Source organism: Scyliorhinus torazame, chromosome 12, assembly GCF_047496885.1.
Source record: "Scyliorhinus torazame isolate Kashiwa2021f chromosome 12, sScyTor2.1, whole genome shotgun sequence".
Classification (NCBI taxonomy): Eukaryota; Metazoa; Chordata; class Chondrichthyes; order Carcharhiniformes; family Scyliorhinidae; genus Scyliorhinus; species Scyliorhinus torazame.
In genome coordinates, this window is record NC_092718.1 from 227,550,487 (window position 1) to 227,571,299 (window position 20,813).

The 20,813-nt window shown below is 53.8% G+C and overlaps 1 protein-coding gene across 1 annotated transcript in view; it reads left to right on the forward strand.

Moving 5' to 3' along the window:
• The first annotated feature begins 4,623 nt into the window (after positions 1-4,623).
• The window catches only part of specc1 (sperm antigen with calponin homology and coiled-coil domains 1), a 103,354-nt gene continuing 87,164 nt past the window's right edge, over positions 4,624-20,813 (forward strand). The window contains exons 1-2 of the mRNA XM_072470030.1: positions 4,624-4,972; positions 16,056-16,225. Coding sequence (XP_072326131.1) covers positions 16,076-16,225 — 150 coding nt within the window. The 5' untranslated portion in view covers positions 4,624-4,972; positions 16,056-16,075. The remainder of the gene's footprint in view (positions 4,973-16,055; positions 16,226-20,813) is intronic.

A 20,813-nucleotide genomic window follows, 5' to 3' on the forward strand; every position in this document is an offset into this window, starting at 1 on the left:
GAGGTAGATACAGCCTGCTGCTTTCCACGCCCTCGGCCTTTGATATCCTTGGCAGACATTCTCTGGAGGGCCTGGAGCCTGTGGGCCCCGACTTACCAGGGTCACAGGTGTCGCCATGCCAGCCTCTTCTGCCCACTGCCCTTGAAATGTGCCGGTGTCAGGAGTGGGGGATACAGGCGAACTGGAGACCACCATAATCTGCTTGGCGGCAGGCCCTGTGTTGGCTTCCTCCTCCCTGCCTGTGCCCTGGGAGACTCCACTGGATGGCGGAGCAGCTGGACTGAGCTCCGGGGTTGGTGGGGGGGGGGGGTTAGGGTTAGGATGGCCCACTCTCATCAGATGGCGTTCCTGCAAGAAAACGTGGATGTGGTCAGTGAAAGGGAAAGGTTAATTTTGGGAGACATCGACAATTCACTTGAGACAGGCCACCTGGGTGAAGGGGCAGTGGGTCCTCACTTCTTTGCCACTCGCCAACCTCGCTGTCAGTGACTGCTCTCTTCTCGGGCCCGTTCCTCATAGAGGGGGAAGACTCGGATCCCTGGGACTCCTCCCCCTGTCTTTGCCCTTTCCCTCTTATTATGGGCTACCTTCTCCTGCGGAGACAAAGTGAGGACATTTTGAGCCGCACATTTGATGGGCCAGGAGGGTCTGTAGCAGGAGTCATGTGTGGGCACCTGGACATGAAGGAGTTGTACTGTTGGGTTCCAGGGGGGTGCTGAGGAACAAGCACAAAGATTGGATATGGGGAGGGTGCGAGGTGTCAGCCAGTCGATTGAGGGGAAGCGGGAGGGTTTGGGCATTTGAGGAGTGGCAGGCGGAACGGATGCCAGGAGAGAGACCATAAGACAGAGGAGCAGAATTAGGCCACTCGGCCCATCGAGTCTGCTCCGCGATTCAATCATGGCTGATATGTTTCTCATCCCCATTCTCCTGCCTTCTCCCCATAACCCCGATCCTCTTATTAATCAAGAACCTATCTATCTCTGTCTTAAAGATACTCAGTGAATTAGCCTCCACAGCCTTCTGCGGCAAAGAGTTCCACAGATTCACCACCCTCTGGCTGGAGAAATTCCTCCTCATCTCTGTTTTAAAGGATCGTCCCTTTAGTCTGAGATGGTGTCCTCTGGTTCTAGTTTTTTCTACAAGTGGAAACATCCTCTCCACATCCGCTCTATCCAGGCCTCGCAGATTCCTGTAAGTTTCAATAAGATCCCCTCATCTTTCTAAACTCCAACGAGTACAGACCTAGAGTCCTCAACCGTTCCTCATACGACACGTTCTTCATTCCAGGGATCATTCTTGTGAACCTTCTCTGGACCCTTTCCAAGGCCAGCACATCCTTCCTTAGATACGGGGCCCAAAACTTTTTTTTAAAATTTAAATTTAGTGTACCCATTCCTTTTTTCCAATTCAGGGGCAATTTAGCGTGGCCAATTCACCTACCCTGCACATCTTTTGGGTTGTGGGGGCGAAACCTACGCAAACACGGGGAAAATGTGCAAACTCCACATGGACAGTGACCCAGAGTCGAGATCGAACCTGGGAGCTCGGCGCCATGAGGCAGCAGTGCTAACCACTGCACCACCGTGCTGTCCTCCGGGGCCCAAAACTGCTCACAATACTCCAAATGGGATCTGACCAGAGCCTTATGCAGCCTCAGAAGTACATCCCTGGTCTTGTATTCCAGCCCTCTTGACATGAATGCTAACATTGCATTTGCCTTCCTAACTGCCGACTGAACCTGCACATTATCCTTAAGAGAATCGTGAACAAGGACTCCCAAGTCCCTTTGAATGAAAAATGAAAATGAAAATCGCTTATTGTCACAAGTAGGCTTCAAACGAAGTTACTGTGAAAAGCCCCTAGTCGCCACATTCTGTGCTTCTGCTTTCCGAAGCATTTCCCCATTTGGAAAATAGTCTATGCCTAAATTCCTCCTTCGAAAGTGCATAACCTCACACTTTTCCACATTGTATTTCATTTTCCACTTTCAGATCGTGATCTTCCTGCTCACCTTCCTTTAATTTAGGCTGTCAGTTCGAGATTTCTGCTTTCAATCTGTAAAGACTTTAACTGTAGACTCATTCAGGTCTCTGGACAGATATGCAGCTATTCTGGAGAAAGAGAGAAAGCAGGTCCTTTCCTCTGAGCTTCCAGGGCTCCAACCGTCCTTGCCCTGAAAAAAAATCATCCCACTCAGATAGGACCAGTCACTGCCTGTCACCGGGCAGAATACAGCCTTTTGGCCAATTCAGTAGTCACCAGCCAACCAATCGAGCCGATCTTTCGGGTCCGAAAGGTCTGAGGCTTGCGTTCCCCATTTCCCCTGCTCGACTTAAAGACACATTTCCATTAAACATCCATGGATCAAAATGATAACATGAAAAATAAAAAGCGGGGAATAAAGGAAAAGAACAAGAAAGACCCGTGCACCAGTCACAAAGAAACCCCATTGGAAATTCAGGAGAGATGTCCCCAGTTGTGAGAATGTTGAACCCGCACCCACAGTGCTGTGGCCGAGGTGAATAGCCTCGACACGTTGAAGGGGAAGCTGGATAAACACAGGAAGGTGACAAGAAAGTGAGGCTTCTACTGATCAAATTAGTTGAAGGGCAGCATGGTAGCACAGTGGTTAGCACAATTGCTTCACAGCTCCAGGGTCCCAGGTTCGATTCCTGGCTTGGGTCACTGTCTGTGCGGAGTCTGCACATCCTCCCCGTGTGTGCATGGGTTTCCTCCGGGTGCTCCGGTTTCCTCCCACAGTCCAAAGATGTGCAGGTTAGGTGGATTGGCCATGATAAATTGCCCTTAGTGTCCAAAAAAGGTTAGTTGGGGTTACGGGGATCGGGTGAAGGTGTGGGCTTGAGAATGGTGCTCTTACCAATGTCCGGTGCAGACTCGATGGGCCGAATGGCCTCCTGTACTGTAAATTCTATGATTCTATGATTCTAAGAAGGAAGCTCAGAGACACCAGGGTGGGCTGGTTGGGACAAATGGCCTGTTTCTGTGTCATTCCCCCACCATTGCCCAAGCTCACTTCTCAAGTCTCCTTCATAGAATCCCTATGGTGCAGAAGGAGGCCATTCGGCCCATTGAGTCTGCACTGACCCTACAAGAGAGCAGCCTACCTAGGCCCACTCTCCCGTTCTATCCCTGTAACCTGCACATCCTTGGACACTGAGGGCAATTTATCACGGCCAACCCACCTAACCTGCACATCTCTGGACTGTGGGAGGAAACCGGAGCACCCGGAGGAAACCCACGCACACACGGGGAGGATGTGCAGACTAAACCCAGCAGGCACCCGAGGCCAGAATTGAACCCGGGTCCCTGGCGCTGTGAGGCAGCAGTGCTAACCGCTATGCCACCCGGGTCCCTGGCGCTGTGAGGCAGCAGTGCTAACCGCTGTGCCACCCGGGTCCCTGGCGCTATGAGAGAGCAGAGCTAACCGCTGTGCCACCCGGGTCCCTGCCGCTGTGAGGCAGCAGTGCTAACCACTGTGCCACCCGGGTCCCTGGCGCTGTGAGGCAGCAGTGCTAACCGCTGTGCCACCCGGGTCCCTGGCACTGTGAGAGAGCAGAGCTAACTGCTGTGCCACCCGGGTCCCTGGCACTGTGAGAGAGCGGTGCTAACCGCTGTGCCACCCGGGTCCCTGGTGCTATGAGAGAGCAGAGCTAACCGCTGTGCCACCCGGGTCCCTGGCACTGTGAGAGAGCGGTGCTAACCGCTGTGCCACCCGGTCCCTGGCACTGTGAGACAGCAGTGCTAACCGCTGTGCCACCCGGGTCCCTGGCGCTGTGAGGCAGCAGTGCTAACCACTGTGCCACCCGGGTCCCTGGCGCTGTGAGGCAGCAGTGCTAACCGCTGTGCCACCCGGGTCCCTGGCACTGTGAGGCAGCAGTGCTAACCGCTGTGCTACCGTGCCATTCTTCTTATGTGTCTAAGTCTCATTCACTTATCACCCCTTGTGTCTGCAGATCACTGCTGACTGACTGTTCAATTTTAAAATTCTGTTGCATGTTTTCAAATCCCTCCATGACCTCGCCCTTCCTTTCTCCATAATTTCCTCCAAAATTCTTGTTTCTCGGGCCTCTTGAGGATTCCCAGTTGTAATCGCTGCTCCCTCGGAGCCGTGCCTTCAGCGGCCAAGACCATAATTTGTGGCGTTCCCCCATCCACCTCTCTGCCCCTTCCAGAGGCTCCTTACCTCTTTGAGGTTTTGATCACGTGTCTTATATAGATCAGTATGAAATGTTGTTTTGTTCAGTTCCTATAAAGAGCTATATTAGAGATGTTATATTGATTTTGTTGTTATAAAAAGCTCTGCCTAGTTTGGAAGGTGGGGTTTGAGGTGGAGTCGAGGTGGAGGACCCCCTCCCAGCTTGAAAACAGCCTGTCACTGAGGTTAGTATTTCCAGAGCTACGACTTGGATCTTCCTCAATATTGTGAAGTTGAGGCAGTCCCTACTCTTGGTATGTGGCACAGAGGATGTGGCTAAGTTGAAGCTGTCAGCAGACTTACTCCATGCTGATTAATTGTGAAGGTTTGTCACTTCCTCTTGCTGCTATCTCAACCTCTGCTCTGTCGCTTTGTACAATTGCTGATTAAAACAATACCTTCTGAATGAGGTATCAAGTATCGAAGCTCCTGCAGCTCTGCACTTGTGCACAGCAATTCTTTGTCATTGCTGTTTTTGGATAAAGGTGTTGGAGAGACCCTGAAAGGGTTAATTGAGCAGCGCTGAATTTGTGGAATTGGAGCTGGTACTGGAGTTTTCTCCCAGTGCAGCTGGTGTGCTGGAGGCTGGCACACTATCTCCTTCCCCTCCCGGATAGCAGCTGATCTCAGTGTCTTGTTTACATTTGCGATTTTCCTTTTCTTCGTTCCAGAACTCTCACTGAGCAAGGACCACCTCACAGGAGCTTGAGTCAGACTCTGTCTGACCATCAATTGTAATCGGGACCACGTGAGGTAGGTATTGTGTGCCTTGACAGCTCCGTGTCTGTGTACATGGGTGTGTCTGTGTGTGCTGTCCGTGTGTGTGTGTGTGTCTGTATTTGTGTGTGTTTGTGTGTATTTGTGTGTACGTGTGATTATTTGTCTGTGTGTGTATTTGTATTGTGTCTGTGTGTGTATATTTGTCTGCCTGTGTGTGTCTGTGCATATTTGTCTGTGTGTGTATTTGTCTGTGTGTGTATTGGTGTGTGTATTTGTCTGTGTTGGTGTGTATATTTGTCTGTGTGTGTGTGCGTATTTGTCTGTGTGTGTGTGCATCTGTGTCTCTGTATGTGTGTCTGTGTGTATTTTAGTGTGTGTGTGTTTGTGTGTGTCTGTGTGTGTGTGTGTCTGTGTGAGTGTGTCTGTGTGTATGTATCTGTGTGTGTGTCTGTATGTGTGTGTGTCTGTGTGAGTGTGTCTGTGTGAGTGCGGCTGAAGACCCTACAAATGAATATCTTTGATGAGTTAATTAAAGAACCTTGAAGAAATTTTTAAAAGTGGATCCATGATTATGTAGGGAATTCATTCATTCTCAGTCCGCCTACACAGAGTTTGTGGCCAGGCGGGTGAGACCCGTGTGTCAGCAATGATCTGAAATTGCCACATCGACTGATGACTGTCTCTAAACTCACGCAACATGCTTCGCATATTTGTAATTCTACTGGGAGAGCAGATCACAACCAATAACTAATTCCATGGGATGGGGTTAGTAATCGGATAATTGACTGAGGATCAATGTTTGGGGTCAGCACTCTGGTTTGAGTGTCCAGCTGGTTTGGGGTTTGGCTGGCTATGGTCAGGGCCCTGGTTTGCAATCAGTATTTGGTGAATGAGATTTGCATCTCCCGGTGGCTGATTCAGTCCTGACTGGCCGACGTGTTAAACTGTACAAGGTTTGTCTGATTGTAAATGAACCGTGTTAAGTAGATCCGGTTGAGGGAGTTATGCTGGGATTAATGGGGCTGCAGTTAATTAGAGACCCCACGAGATGAGATAAGGGTCGGGCTATAGTCGTGCGCTGTCCTGTTTATAAATGTCAAGTCTCCAGGGAAACAAGATCTATGAGCTATAAATAAATAATCCTGAAAGTAGACACGTATGTAGCTGGGAGTAAACTGATCACCCAGAGGCATCCAGTACCAAGCCCTTCTGTCTCCTCAACTCTCGGTGCTAACCCATGTCCACCTGCTGTGACCGGAGGCAAGGACTCCACACGGAGCCAGATAGACAAAGTCAACAAGGTTTATTCTCCTACTCACAATACAGTAACCCTCCTCCACTCCCCTCAGGATCCCCTTACCTGACCTGCTCCCAGGTTGGGGTTTCTATCCTGCAGGGACACTCTTAACGGTGGTTGTGGAGGGTTGTTTTTCAAACTGGAGGCCTGTGACCAGCGGTGTGCCTCAGGGATCGGGGCTGGGTCCACTGTTATTTGTTATATATATTAATGATTTGGATGAGGCATGGTTAGTCAGTTTGCAGATGACACCAAGATTGGTGGCGTAGTGGACAGTGAAGAAGGTTATATAAGATTGCAACAGGATCTTGACCAATTGGGCCAGTGGGCCGACGAATGGCAGATGGAGTTTAATTTGGACAAATGTGAGGTGATGCATTTTGGTACATTGAATCAGGGCAGGACCTACTCAGTTAATGGTAGGGAGTTGGAGGGAGTTACAGAACAAAGAGATCTCGGAGTACAGGTTCATAGCTCCCTGAAGGTGGAGTTGCAGGTCGACAGGGTGGTGAAGAAGGCATTCGGCATGCTTGGTTTCATTGGTCAGGATATTGAATACAGGAGTTGGGACGTCTTGTTGAAGTTGTACAAAACATTGGTAAGACCACACATGGAATACGGTGTTCAGTTCTGGTCACCCTATTATAGGAAGGATATTGTTAAACTAGAAAGAGTTCAGAAGAGATTTACGAGGATGCTACCAGGAGTTGATGGTCTGAGCTATAAGGAGAGGCCAGATAGGCTGGGACTTTTTTCCCTGGAGCGCAGGAGGCTTAGGGGTGATCTTATAGAGGTCTATAAAATAATGAGGGGCATAGATAAGGTAGATAGTCAACATCTTTTCCCAAAGGTAGAGGGTCTAGAACTAGAGGGCACAGGTTTAAGGAGAGGGGGAATGAACCCGGCCAGGTAACCAAAGTTTCAGTTGGGGAACATTTTGGGAATAGTGATCATAATTCCGTAAGTTTTTGAATACTCACAGATAAGGACAAGAGTGGTCCTCGAGTGAGGGTGTTAAATTGCAGGAAATCTAACTACAACAGAATTCGGAAAGAGCTGGAGAATGTGGATTGGGAGCGGCTGTTTGAGGGTAAATACACCAGTTGATTAGAGTCCAGGGCAGGCATGTCCCTAGGAAAATGAAGGACAAAAATGGCAGGATTAGGGAGCCATGGATGACGGAAATTGTGAGACAAGTCAAAAAGAAAAAGGGAGCATAAATAAGGTCTAGGCAACTAAAAACATACAAAGCTTTTGAGGAATATAAGGAAAGTAGGAACAAACTCAAACGGGGATTTAGGACGGCTAAAAGAGGCCATGAAATGTCATTGGCAAGCAGGGTCAAGGAAATTCCCACAGCCTTTTATACATGTATAAGGAGCAAGAGGGTAACTAGGGAAAGAGTAGGACCACTCAAGGACAAAGGAGGAAGTGGGTGAGATACTTAATGAGTACTTTGCATCGGTATTCACCAAGGGGATGGACATGACGGATGTTGAGGTTAGGGATGGGTGTGTGAATACTCCAGGACATGTCAGCATAATGAAAGAGGAAGTGTTGGATATCTTAAAATGCATTAAGGTAGACAGGTCCCCTGGGCCGGAAGGGATATATCCCAGGTTACTGTGGGAGGCAAGAGAGGAAATAGCCTGGGTTTTAATAGATATCTTTGCATCATCTTTGACCACAGGCGAGGTTCCAGAGGACTGGAGAATAGCCAATGTTGTCCCTTTGTTTAAGAAGAGAAGCAGGGATATTCCAGGTAATTATAGGCCGGTGAGCCTGATGTCAGTTGTGGGGAAACTATTGGATAAGATACAGAGGGACAGGATTTATTCACATTTGGAAGCGAATGAACGTTAGGCAACATGGTTTTGTGCGGGGAAGGTCATGTCTTACCACTTGATCGAGCTTTTTGCCGATTTGTGTCCTTTTCCGTCCACACACTAATTTCTGAGGCCATTACAGGCATCTCCATAAACTTTATCACCATTACAACTTTGTCTGTTACTGACAGGGAAGGGGGACATTTAGGCAGCGGGAGTTGGCCCAGGGCCTCTGTGTGTGTAATCTATGTGCCTGGGCAATACTCAAAGGTATAATCATTCGCTGCCAACAGTAATGTCCATCGCTGCCCCCTGGCCGAAGGTATCGGTGGTAACAACTTACCTTCTTTGTAAAGGCCAAGTAAGTGTTTGAGGCCGGGGTGATCGCAAAGTGCCGTTCATAGACGGACTAATGAAACCTTTAAACCGTGGAAATTACAGCCAGTCCTTCCTTTTCAACATCAGTGTGCCTGCACTCTGTGCCAGCCAAGATCTATCATGCCAGGGCCACGCTGGTGGACACCACAAGTGATCCATGCCCACGTGTTTGCCAGCCACGAGGACCGGAGAAACAGGAAGAGCCGGAGCATTGGGTGCCGGGCCTATTAAATGGATGCAAACGGCTCATTGAGACGCATTTGTGTTCATTTACCCGCCCCCGCTGGCGTACAGCGTGGTCCTCAACCCTGGGGTCAGAGCATTGTGCCCGATGTCAATCCCAATTTTACCCCGATTCCCGTCCCATCGGGAGTACAATCCGGCATCCCGAGATGGAGCCAGCCCTTCTCTTTAACAAACTTGTCAAGGGAGCCACTACATTGCAGAAATGCAGAACAACTTCCCCAAAATCACTTCTTAGTCTGAGGCACCGGAAAATTCAAAATAGCCTTTAATTCTTCCTTCTCGAGGCACTGCTTTCACACTGGCTGACACTTCCTGCTTTCTGGAATACCCCCACCCTCACCCCCACCCCCACCCCCTCATCAACATCACCCCCAACCTCACCCCCACCCTGACCCTGACCCCCACCCTCACCCCCACCCTCACCGTCACCCCCACCCCCACCCCAACCTTCACCCTCACCTCACATCACCGTCACCCTCACCCTGACCCCCACCCTCACCCTCACCCCACATCACCGTCACCCTCACCCTGACCCCCACCCTCACCCCCACACTCACCCTCACCCCAACCCTCACCCTCACCCCACATCACCGTCACCCCCACCCTCACCCTCACCCCCACCCCAACCCTCACCCCACATCACCGTCACCCTCACCCTGACCCCCACCCCCACCCTCACCCCAACCTTCACCCTCACCCCACATCACCGTCACCCCCATCCTCACACTCACCCTCACCCCAACCCTCACCCTCACCCCACATCACCGTCACCCTCACCCTGACCCCCACCCCCACCCTGACCCCCACCCTCACCCCAACCCCCACCCTCACCCCCACCCTCACCCTCACCCCCACATCACCATCACCCTCACCCTGATCCCCACCCTCACTCTGACCCCCACCCTCACCCACCCTGACCCCCACCCTCACCCCCACCCTCACCTCCACCCCCACCCTCACCCCCACCCCAACCCTCACCCTCACCCCACATCACCGTCACCCCCACCCTGACCCCCACCACCCCCACCCTCACCCTGACACCCACACTCACCCTTACCCCCACCCTCCCCCTCACCCCACATCACCATCACCCTCACCCTCACCATCATCCCCACCCTGACCCTGATCCCCACCCTCACCTCCACCATCACCCTCACCCCCACCCCCACCATCATCTTCACCATCACCCCCACCCTCAACCCCACCCCCACCCACACCCTGCTCTCCACCCTCACCCCCACCCCCACCCTCACCATCAACCCCACCTCCACCCACACCCTGATCCCCACCCTCACCCCCACCCTCACCATCAACCCCACCCCCACCCACACCCTGCTCTCCACCCTCACCCTGACCCTGACCCCCACCCTCACCCCCACATCACCACTGCAGACGTCAGAACAGACTTCTCGAAGGTCAACCTTCAGAAAGCCACTGGCCCGAGTGGGGCACCCGGACGAGCACTCAGGTCTTGCGCGGATCAGCTGGCGGGGGTATTCGCAGACATCTTCAACCTCTCTTTACAACAATCTGAGGTCCCTATCTGCTTCAAGAAGACGACCACCATCCCTGTACCAAAAAAGCCAAGCAGCGTGCCTTAATGACTATGGTCCAGTGGCTCTGACATCCATCATCATGAAGTGCTTTGAAAGGTTAGTCATGGCACGAATCAACTCCAGCCTCCCGGATTGCCTTGATCCACTACAGTTCGCCTACCGCTGCAACAGGTCCACAGCAGGCGCCATCTCCATGGCCCTGCACTCTACCCTGGAAGTGGAGATGCCAGCGTTGGACTGGGGTGAGCACAGTACAAAGTCTTACAACACCAGGTTAAAGTCCAACAGGTTTGTTTCGATATCACTAGCTTTCAGAGTGCTGCTCCTTCCTCAGGTGAATGAAGAGGTCTGTTCCAGAAACACATATATAGACAGATTCAAAGATGCCAGACAATGCTAGGAGTGCGAGCATTAGCAGGTGATTAAATCTTTACAGATCCAGAGATGGGGTAACCCCAGGTTAAAGAGGTGTGAATTGTATCAAGCCAGGACAGTTGGTAGGATTTCGCAGGCCAGATGGTGGGGGATGAATGTAATGTGACATGAATCCCAGGTCCCGGTTGAGGCTGCACTCATGTGTGCGGAACTTGGCTATAAGTTTCTGCTCGGCGATTCTGCGTTGTCGCGGGTCCTGAAGGCCGCCTTGGAGAACGCTTACCCGGAGATCAGAGGCTGAATGCCCTTGACTGCTGAAATGCAGAACAACTTCCCCAAAATCACTTCTTAGTCTGAGGCACCGGAAAATTCAAAATAGCCTTTAATTCTTCCTTCTCGAGGCACTGCTTTCACACTGGCTGACACTTCCTGCTTTCTGGAATACCCCCACCCCCACCCCCTCATCACCATCACCCCCAACCTCACCCCCACCCTGACCCTGACCCCCACCCTCACCCCCACCCTCACTGTCACCCTCAGCCTGACCCCCACCCCCACCCTCACCCCCACCCTCACCCTCACCCCCACCCCAACCCTCACCCTCACCCCACATCACCGTCACCCCCACCCTCACCCTCACCCCCACATCACCCTCACCCTGATCCCCACCCTCACTCTGACCCCCACATCACCCTCACCCTGATCCCCACCCTCACTCTGACCCCCACATCACCATCACCCTCACCCTGACCCCCACCCCACCCTCACCCTCACCCTCACCCCCACCCTCACCTCCACCCTCACCCTCACCCCCACCCCAACCCTCACCCTCACCCCACATCACCGTCACCCTCACCCTGACCCCCACCCCCACCCTCACCCTCACCCCCACCCCAACCCTCACCCTCACCCCACATCACCGTCACCCCCACCCTGACCCCCACCCCCACACTCACCCTTACCCCCACCCTCCCCTCACCCTCACCCCACATCACCATCACCCTCACCCCCACCCTCACCATCATCCCCACCCTGACCCTGACACCCACACTCACCCTCACCCTGACCCGCACCCCACATCACCCTCATCCCCACCCTGACCCTGATCCCCACCCTCACCTCCACCATCACCCTCACCCCCACCCCCACCATCATCTTCACCATCACCCCCACCCTCACCCTCACCCCCACCCTCACCATCAACCCCACCCCCACCTACACCCTGGTCCCCACCCTCACCCCCACCCTCACCATCAACCCCACCCCCACCCACACCCTGATCCCCACCCTCACCCCCACCCTCACCCTGACCAACTGTCCTGGCTTGATGCAATTCACACCTCTTTAACCTGGGGTTACCCCATCTCTGGATCTGTAAAGATTTAATCACCTGCTAATGCTCGCATTCCAAGCATTGTCTGGCATCTTTGAATTTGTCTATTTATGTGTTTCTGGAACAGACCTCTGCATTCACCTGAGGAAGGAGCAGCGCTCCGAAAGCTAGTGACATCGAAACAAACCTGTTGGACTTTAACCTGGTGTTGTAAGACTTCGTACTGCACTCCACCCTGGAACACCTAGATAACAAAGACACCTGTCAGACTCCTATTTATCGACTACAGCTCAGTCTTCAACACCACCATTCCTACGAAACTCATCTCCAAACTCCGTGGCCTTGGCCTCGGCTCCTCCCTCTGCGACTGGATCCTGAACTTTCTAACCCACAGACCACAATCAGTAAAGATAGGCAACAACACCTCCGCCACGATCATCCTCAACACCGGTGCCCCACAAGGCTGTGTCCTCAGCCCCCTACTATACTCCTTATACACCTATGACTGTGGCCAAATTCCCCTCCAACTCGATTTTCAAATTTGCTGATGACACCACCGTAGTGGGTCAGATTTCAAACAATGACGAGACAGAGTACTAGGAATGAGATAGAGAATCTGGTGAACTGGTGCGACGACAATAATCTCTCCCTCAATGTCACCCATATGACCATTTTGAAAGATGCAGCTTAATCCGGGATAGTCAACACGGATTTGTGAAGGTTAGGTCTTGCCTCACAAATTTGATTGAATTCTTTGAGGAGGTAACTAAATGTGTAGATGAAGGTAGAGCAATTGATGTCGTATACATGGATTTTAGTAAGGTGTTTGATAAGGTTCCTCATGGTCGGCTCATGAAGAAAGTAAGGAGGTGTGGGATAGAGGGAAATGTGGCCAATTGGATAAGTAACTTGCTATCACATAGAAGACAGAGGGTGGTGGTGGATGGAAAATGTTCAGACTGGAGACCAGTTACCAGCGGTGTACCACAGGGATCAGTGCTGGGTCCTCTGCTATTTGTGATTTTTATCAATGACTTGGAGGAGGGGGCTGAAGGGTGGGTCAGTAAAGTTGCTGATGACACCAAGATTGGTGGAGTAGTGGATGAGGTGGAGGGCTGTTGTAGGCTGCAAAGAGACATTGATAGGATGCAGAGCTGGGCCGGAAAATGGCAGATGGAGTTTAACCCTGATAAGTGCGAGGTGATTCATTTTGGTAGAAAACATTTGAATGCGGATTACAGGGTCAACGGCAGGGTTCTGAGGAATGTGGAGGAACAGAGCGATCTTGGGGTTCATGTCCACAGATCTCTGAAGGTTGCCACTCAAGTGGATAGAGCCGCGAAGAAGGCTTATAGTGTGTTAGCGTTTATTAACAGGGGGATTGGGTTTCGCGGGGTTATGCTGCAACTATACATGACCCTGGTGAGACCACATTTGGAGTATTGTGGGCAGTTCTGGTCACCTCACTATAGGAAGGATGTGGAAGCATTGGAAAGGGTGCAAAGGAGATTTACCAGGATGCTGCCTGGTTTGCAGGATAGGTCTTATGAGGAAAGGTTGAGGGAGCTAGGGCTTTTCTTTTTGGAGCGGAGGAGGATGAGAGGCGACTTAATAGAGGTTTATAAGATAATGAGGGGGATAGATAGAGTGGACGTTCAGAGACTATTTCCTCGGGTGGATGTAGGTGTTACAAGGGGGCATAACTATAAGGTTCAGGGTGGGAGATATAGGAGGGATGTCCGAGGTAGGTTCTTTACTCAGAGAGTGGTTAGGGTGTGGAATAGACTGCCTGCTGTGATAGTGGAGTCGGACACTTTAGGAACTTTCAAGCGGTTATTGGATAGGCACATGGAGCACATCAGAATGACAGGGGGCGGGATTCTCCACTCCCGCGCCGAAGTGGCCGCGCCGTCGTGAACGCCGTCGAGGTTCACAACGGCGCGAAACGGCCCCGATCCCGACCGATTCAGGCCCTGACAATGGGCCAGTGTCGGGGCCGCGTCATCTACACGCGCCAGGCCTTGTTGCCCGTGTAAAGGCGGCGCCGCATAGATGACGCGGTCGGCGCCGCATAACTGGCGTCATCCGCGCATGCGTGGTTGCCGACCTCTCTAAGTCCACCTCGCAAGAAGATGGCGGACGGATCTTGCGGGGCCGCGGAAGGAAGGAGGTCCTCCTTCAGAGAGGACGGCCCGACGATCGGTGGGCACCGATCGCGGGCCACCCCACATTTGAGGTACCCCCCGGTGCAGGATCCCCCCCCCCCCCCGCAGGCTGCCCCCCCCAGCGTTCCCGCGCTGTTCCCGACGGCAGCGACCAGGTGTGGACGGCGCCGGGGGGAACCCGCCGTTTTGGCCTGGCCGCTCGGCCCATCCGGGCCTCAGAATAGCGGGTGTGCCGGAGAATCGCCATTTTGGGTGTCTCCGGCGATTCTCCGGCCTGCGGCCCGCGAAACTCAACTGGGCCGTTCCCGCCGCTTGGGAGAATCGCGGGAGGGCGTGGACCGGCGTCCTGGGACATTTTGGCGGCCCAGGCGATTCTCCCAACCGGCGCGGGAGTGGAGAATCGCACCCCAGGGAGTGGGATAGCTTGATCTTGTTTTCGGACAATGCTTGGCACAACATTGAGGGCCGAAGGGCCTGTTCTGTGCTGTACTGTTCTATGTTCTATCACCCTCACCCTGACCCCCACCCCCACCCTGACCCTCACCCCCACCCTCACCCCCATCCTCACCCTCACCCCCACCCTCACCCTGACCCCCACCCCCACCCTGACCCTCACCCCCACCCTCACCCCCATCCTCACCCTCACCCCCACCCTCACCCCCACCGCCACCCTCACCCTGACCCCCACCCTCACCCCCATCCCCACCTTCACCCCCACTCCCACCCTGACCCTGACCCCCACCCCCACACCACCTGACCCGAGACGCAGGACACCCCGAGCCCGTGTCCGAGGACGATCCCGGGTGGCCTGGTCCGTGATCGGGGCTTACCGATCTGTGGGCGGACTTGTTCCATGGGGGGCCTTCTTTCCTCCGTGCCGGGCCCATGTCGGGCTCTGCCATGTTGCCCTGGGACCGGCGCGGAGAAGGGAACCCCGCGCGAACTCGCGCCAGCCTTTCGACGCCGGAATGTTTGGCGCCGGTTTTACCCCCGGAGTGGGGACATTGCCCCATTTAAATCCCGCCTTTGGTGGAGTAAAGCGAGGGAATGGAGAGAATTAAATAACAAAACAATGTGTCCAGAGGGTGTGAATGGAGGAGTGAAGAGTGCAAAAGTGAGTAAAGGATGATTTATATTGAAGGTCATGATGTGGAGATGCCGGCGTTGGACTGGGGTGAGCACAGTGAGAAGTCTTACAACACCAGGTTAAAGTCCAACAGGTTTGTTTCGATGTCACTAGCTTTCGGAGCGCTGCTCCTTCCTCAGGTGAGGAACCACCTGAGGAAGGAGCAGAGCTCCGAAAGCTAGTGACATCGAAACAAACCTGTTGGACTTGAACCTGGTGTTGTAAGACTTCGTATTATATTGAAGGTGACAGAGTTTCCCTGAAATTGTTGAGCTCAGTTTTGGGTCTGGAAATGTGTGAAGCGCTGAATCCGTGACCATCAGTGTGGAGCCTACACTCGAGGATGTTCAACAGGTCAGAATGGGAGGAGCACAACAGTCCCAGGGGGGCACGGGGTGTGGGGGGCACGGGGGGGCACAGGGGTGTGGGGGGCACGGGGTGTGGGGGGGCACGGGGTGTGGGGGGCATGGGGGTGGTGGTGGGGCACAGGGTGGGGGGCACGGGGTGGGTTGGGGGCACGGGGTGTGGGGGGCACGGGGGGGTGGGGCATGGGGTCGGGGGTGGGGGGGCACGGGGTGGGGGGACGCAGGGAGGGGTGGAGGGCACGGGGGCACTGGAGAAGGTAAGAGAAACAGAAGGTACAATCGCCAAGGGGAGATTAATAAGCAACAATAGGAATGTCCCAATTGAACCATCGGCAGATCAGGAATGTATATAGATCCTGGTTTGAGTTGGGAGGTGAACCAGAAATCTTGGTTTCCCTCTGTTCTCTCTGTGCTCTGCTCCGATTCATTGGTCAGCTGTGTGTTCTCAGGTTGACCCTCGGAGAGGGAAATGAAGAGCGCGGTGAACAAGCCGGTGACTCCATTGAGCAAACAGGGCAGTCGGAGCACGGAAAGGCCACGAGCTGTCAGCCTCACACCATCAGCAACAAGGACCTCAAGACACCCGTCAACCGTCACCAGCCACTCACAGCTCCCCAAGGTACCAGGCTTGTGTGGGAGGGGGAGTGTGGGAGGGGTTCAGTGTGGGAGGGGGAGTGAGGGAGGGGGAGTGTGGGAGGGGGAGTGTGGGAGGGGGAGTGTGAGAGGGGGAGTGAGGGAGGGGGAGTGTGGGGGGGAGTGTGGGAGGGGGAGTGTGGGGGAGTGTGAGAGGGGGAGTGTGAGAGGGGGAGTGTGGGGGGGAGTGTGGGAGGGGGAGTGTGGGGGAGTGTGAGAGGGGGAGTGAGGGAGGGGGAGTGTGAGAGGGGGAGTGTGGGAGGGAGTGTGGGAGGGGGAGTGTGGGAGGGAGAGTGTTGGGGGGGAGTGTGAGAGGGGGAGTGTGAGAGGGGGAGTGTGAGAGGGTTTCAGTGTGGGACGGGGAGTGTGGGAGGGGGAGTGTGGGAGCAGTGGTGTGGGAGGGGGAGTGTGAGAGGGGGAGTGTAGGAGGGGGAGTTTGAGAGGGGTTCAGTGTGGGAGGGGGAGTGTGGGAGGGTGTGTGGGAGGAGGGGTGTGGGCGGGGGAGGGGGAGTGTGGGAGAGGGAGTTTGATAGGTGTTCAGTGTAAGATGGGGAGTCTGGGAGGGGGAGTGTGGGAGGGGGAGTGTGAGAGGGGGAGTGTGGAAGGGGGAGTGTGGGAGGGGGTGTGAGATGGGTTCAGTGTGGGAGGGGGAGTGTGGGAGGGGTTCAGTGTGGGAGGGGGAGTGATGGGAGGGGTTGAGTGTGGGAGGGGGAGTGTGGGAGGAATTCAGTGTGGGAGGGGCACATGTGGGAGGGGTTCAGTGTGGGAGGGGTTCAGTGTGGGGCACTATTTGGGGAGGGGGCTTGTTATAACCTGCCTACTGACAATTGGCTGGGGACTAATGATTATCCCACAATCCTATGGGAGTATGAACTTCCCCAATGAGGGGGGCGGAGAAACTCCTACTATAAATAAGCTGGCCAGTCCAGGAACCAGGAGGAAGGAGAAAGTAGCAAGGGAAGTTACTGCTACTGTTATGTATATATTGTTATAGTAAATAAACTTTATTATTTTGTATCCTTAAAACTCGTGCTGGATTCTTCGTGGCCCTTACAAAACTGGCGACGAAGGTTAAAGTGAATAGCTGTCTACACTGCTGAAGCCACCTCCCTGGATTTTTGTTGGATACAGGTTGGAAGTTGTTGTCTATTACACCATGCCTCTGTACGGACATTTGGATGTTTTTGATGCTGCGCTGGAAAGCTGGAACCAGTACGCACAACGGATGAGTTACTATTTCCGGGCAAACAATATCACTGAAAACGAGCGCCAGGTGGTCATATTGCTCACCGCCTGCGGGCCGCATACGTTTGGGGTGATTAGGAGCCTTACGTACCCAGCTGCGCCGGACACCAAAACGTTTGACGAACTTGTGAATATAGTGGGGCAACACTTTAACCCAACCCCGTCCACGATAGTCCAGCGTTACCGGTTTAATACCGCTGAGAGGACCCCTGGAGAATCCCTTGCCGATTTTTTTATCCAGGCTACGCGGGATTGCGGAATACTGTGACTATGGTGAGACCTTGTCAGAAATGTTACGCGACCGTTTGGTTTGCGGTATTAACAATGCGGCCACCCAGAGAAAGTTGTTAGCGGAGCCAACATTGACTTTTCAACAGGCAATACAAATAGTCTTGTCCCGAGAGAGTGCAGAACGAGGAGTACAGGAGCTACAGGGAATGGAAGTGCATGCCTTGGGGCGAAACTCTTTCCGCCCAAAAACGTCCCCCGCACTCCTGCGGTACCTTGGGCGAGGCAACGACCAGACCGACGCCAGTGGCCATCGGACATTCCTCCCCGAAGGGAGCCTTCTCCAGAGCCAATGGATGAGGAGCCATGTCCGTGTCAGACTTGTAGGCGCCGACCCCGTCGCGGACGGCGGTCCTGGGGACGCCAGAGGCGCCGTCGTTCCGACTGAAACTGGGACCAGCCCAGGGGCCGTAACTGGGACCAGCCCAGAGGCCGTACCTTCCATCTGGATGAACCTGCGGCGACCACTCCTGAGGACATGGAGACGGAGGACGACTGCCTGCAGCTGCATTGTGTGGCAGCTCCCCGTGTGGCCCCCATTAAGGTGACAGTACGGGTCAATGGCCACCCGCTGGAGATGGAGTTGGACACTGGCGCAGCGGTCTCCGTGATCGCCCAGAGGACATTCGACCGCATCAAGCAGGGTATACAGACCCTTACACTAACTGACTCACAGGCCAGGTTGGCCACCTACACGGGGGAACCACTGGACATTGCAGGAACTACAATGACCCCTGTTGTCTATGGACGCCAGGAGGGGCGTTTCCCACTTATCGTAGTGCGTGGCCATGGGCCCAGCCTGTTGGGTCGGGACTGGTTGCGCCATTTGCGGTTGCAATGGTAGCACATCCTCCAAACAGTTTCTGGAGGGTTGACTGAGGTGCTAGGACGATACCCAGAGGTATTCCAGCCTGGTCTGGGGAAAATAAAAGGGGCCGTAGCCCGTATCCAAGTTGAACCAGGAGCCACACCGCGCTATTTCCGGGCGCGCCCAGTGCCTTACGCTTTGCTCGAGAAGGTAGAAGGGGAGCTCACTCGTTTGGAGAGTTTGGGTATTATCAGGCCTGTCCGTTTTGCTGACTGGGCAGCACCAATTGTGCCAGTAATGAAGCCAGATGCCACAGTTCGCTTGTGTGGCGACTATAAACTTACAGTGAATACAGTTTCCCGACTCGACCGATACCCAATGCCTCGCATAGAGGATCTCTACGCGAAACTTGCAGGCGGACTCTCATTCACAAAATTAGATATGAGTCACGCCTACCTGCAGTTGGAGCTGGACCCTGCCTCCCGACCATATGTAACAATTAACACACACCGGGGCCTGTATGAATATACACGGTTGCCCTTTGGAGTATCCTCTGCCTGCGCAATTTTTCAACGTGTTATGGAGGGCATTTTGAGAGGTTTACCACGTGTGGCTGTCTACCTAGATGACGTGTTGATTACAGGGACGTCGGAGCAAGAGCATTTGGAAAATCTGGAGGCTGTCCTTAAACGCCTTTCGGAGGCTGGAGTCCGTTTACGTCACACAAAGTGCGTATTTCAGGCAAAAGAAGTAGTCTACCTAGGTTATCGGGTGGACCGCGAGGGTCTGCACCCCATCGCAGAGAAGGTGCGTGCAATTCAACATGCCCCCACCCCGACTGACACTTCGCATCTTCGTTCTTTTCTCGGTCTCGTAAACTATTACGGGAAGTTCCTCCCCAATCTGGCAACTACGCTGGCCCCTTTGCACCTGCTGCTAAAGAAAAATCACACCTGGGTTTGGGGTCAGCCGCAAGAAACCGCTTTCCGGCGGGTAAAGCAACAATTGTCGTCGTCTGGGTTACTAACCCACTATGATCCGGGAAAGCCTTTGCTCGTCACATGTGATGCATCCCCGTATGGTATTGGGGCTGTCCTGTCCCACAAGATGGAGAACGGGGCCGAGCGACCGATAGCTTTCGCTTCCCGCACATTGACTGCAGCGGAGAAGAAGTACGCGCAGATCGAGAAGGAGGGCCTGGCAGTGGTTTTCGCGGTGAAACGCTTCCACCAGTATGTGTACGGCCGCCATTTCACTATTGTGACTGATCATAAGCCCCTGCTGGGACTCTTCAGAGAGGATAAGCCGATACCGCCCATTGCTTCTGCACGGATCCAGCGTTGGGCTTTGTTGCTTGCTGCATATGAGTATTCTCTGGAGCACAAACCAGGTACGCAGATAGCAAATGCCGACACACTGAGCCGATTGCCTTTATCGACCGGTCCCATGTCGACCCCCATGACCGGTGAGGTGGTCGCAACCCTAAATTTTATGGACACCTTGCCTGTCACGGCATCACAGATCCGTGAGTGGACCCAGACGGAGCCAGTCCTGTCAAAGGTTCGGCACATAGTCCTGTATGGTGGGCAGCATAGACAGCTCCCAGGCGAGTTACGGGCATTTTCCTCCAAGCTGTCAGAGTTCAGCGTGGAAGACGGCATCCTCTTGTGGGGGACGCGTGTGGTTGTCCCGGAAAAAGGCCAGGAGCTGATATTATCAGACTTGCACAATGGGCATCCGGGCGTGACCAAGATGAAAATGTTGGCCCGGAGTTATGTCTGGTGGCCAGGCCTCGACACCGACATTGAGAAGGTGGCCCAAAACTGCTCCATTTGCCAGGAGCATCAGAAGCTTCCGCCGGCCACGCCCCTACATCACTGGGAACGGCCAGGGCGGCCTTGGGCACGCTTACATGCAGATTTCGCAGGCCCTTTTCAGGGATCCATGTTCCTTCTACTAATTGACGCCCAGTCCAAATGGCTGGAGGTGCATAAGATGCAGGGGACAACGTCCTGCGCAACAATTGAAAAAATGCGTTTATCATTTAGCACGCATGGCCTCCCCGAGGTGCTGGTCACGGATAATGGCACTCCATTCACGAGTGAGGAGTTTGCTAGGTTTACAAAGATGGACGGCATCCGCCATATCCGCACTGCCCCTTACCACCCGGCTTCAAATGGGTTGGCAGAGCGTGCAGTGCAAACATTCAAAAGAGGCCTAAAGAAGCAGTCTT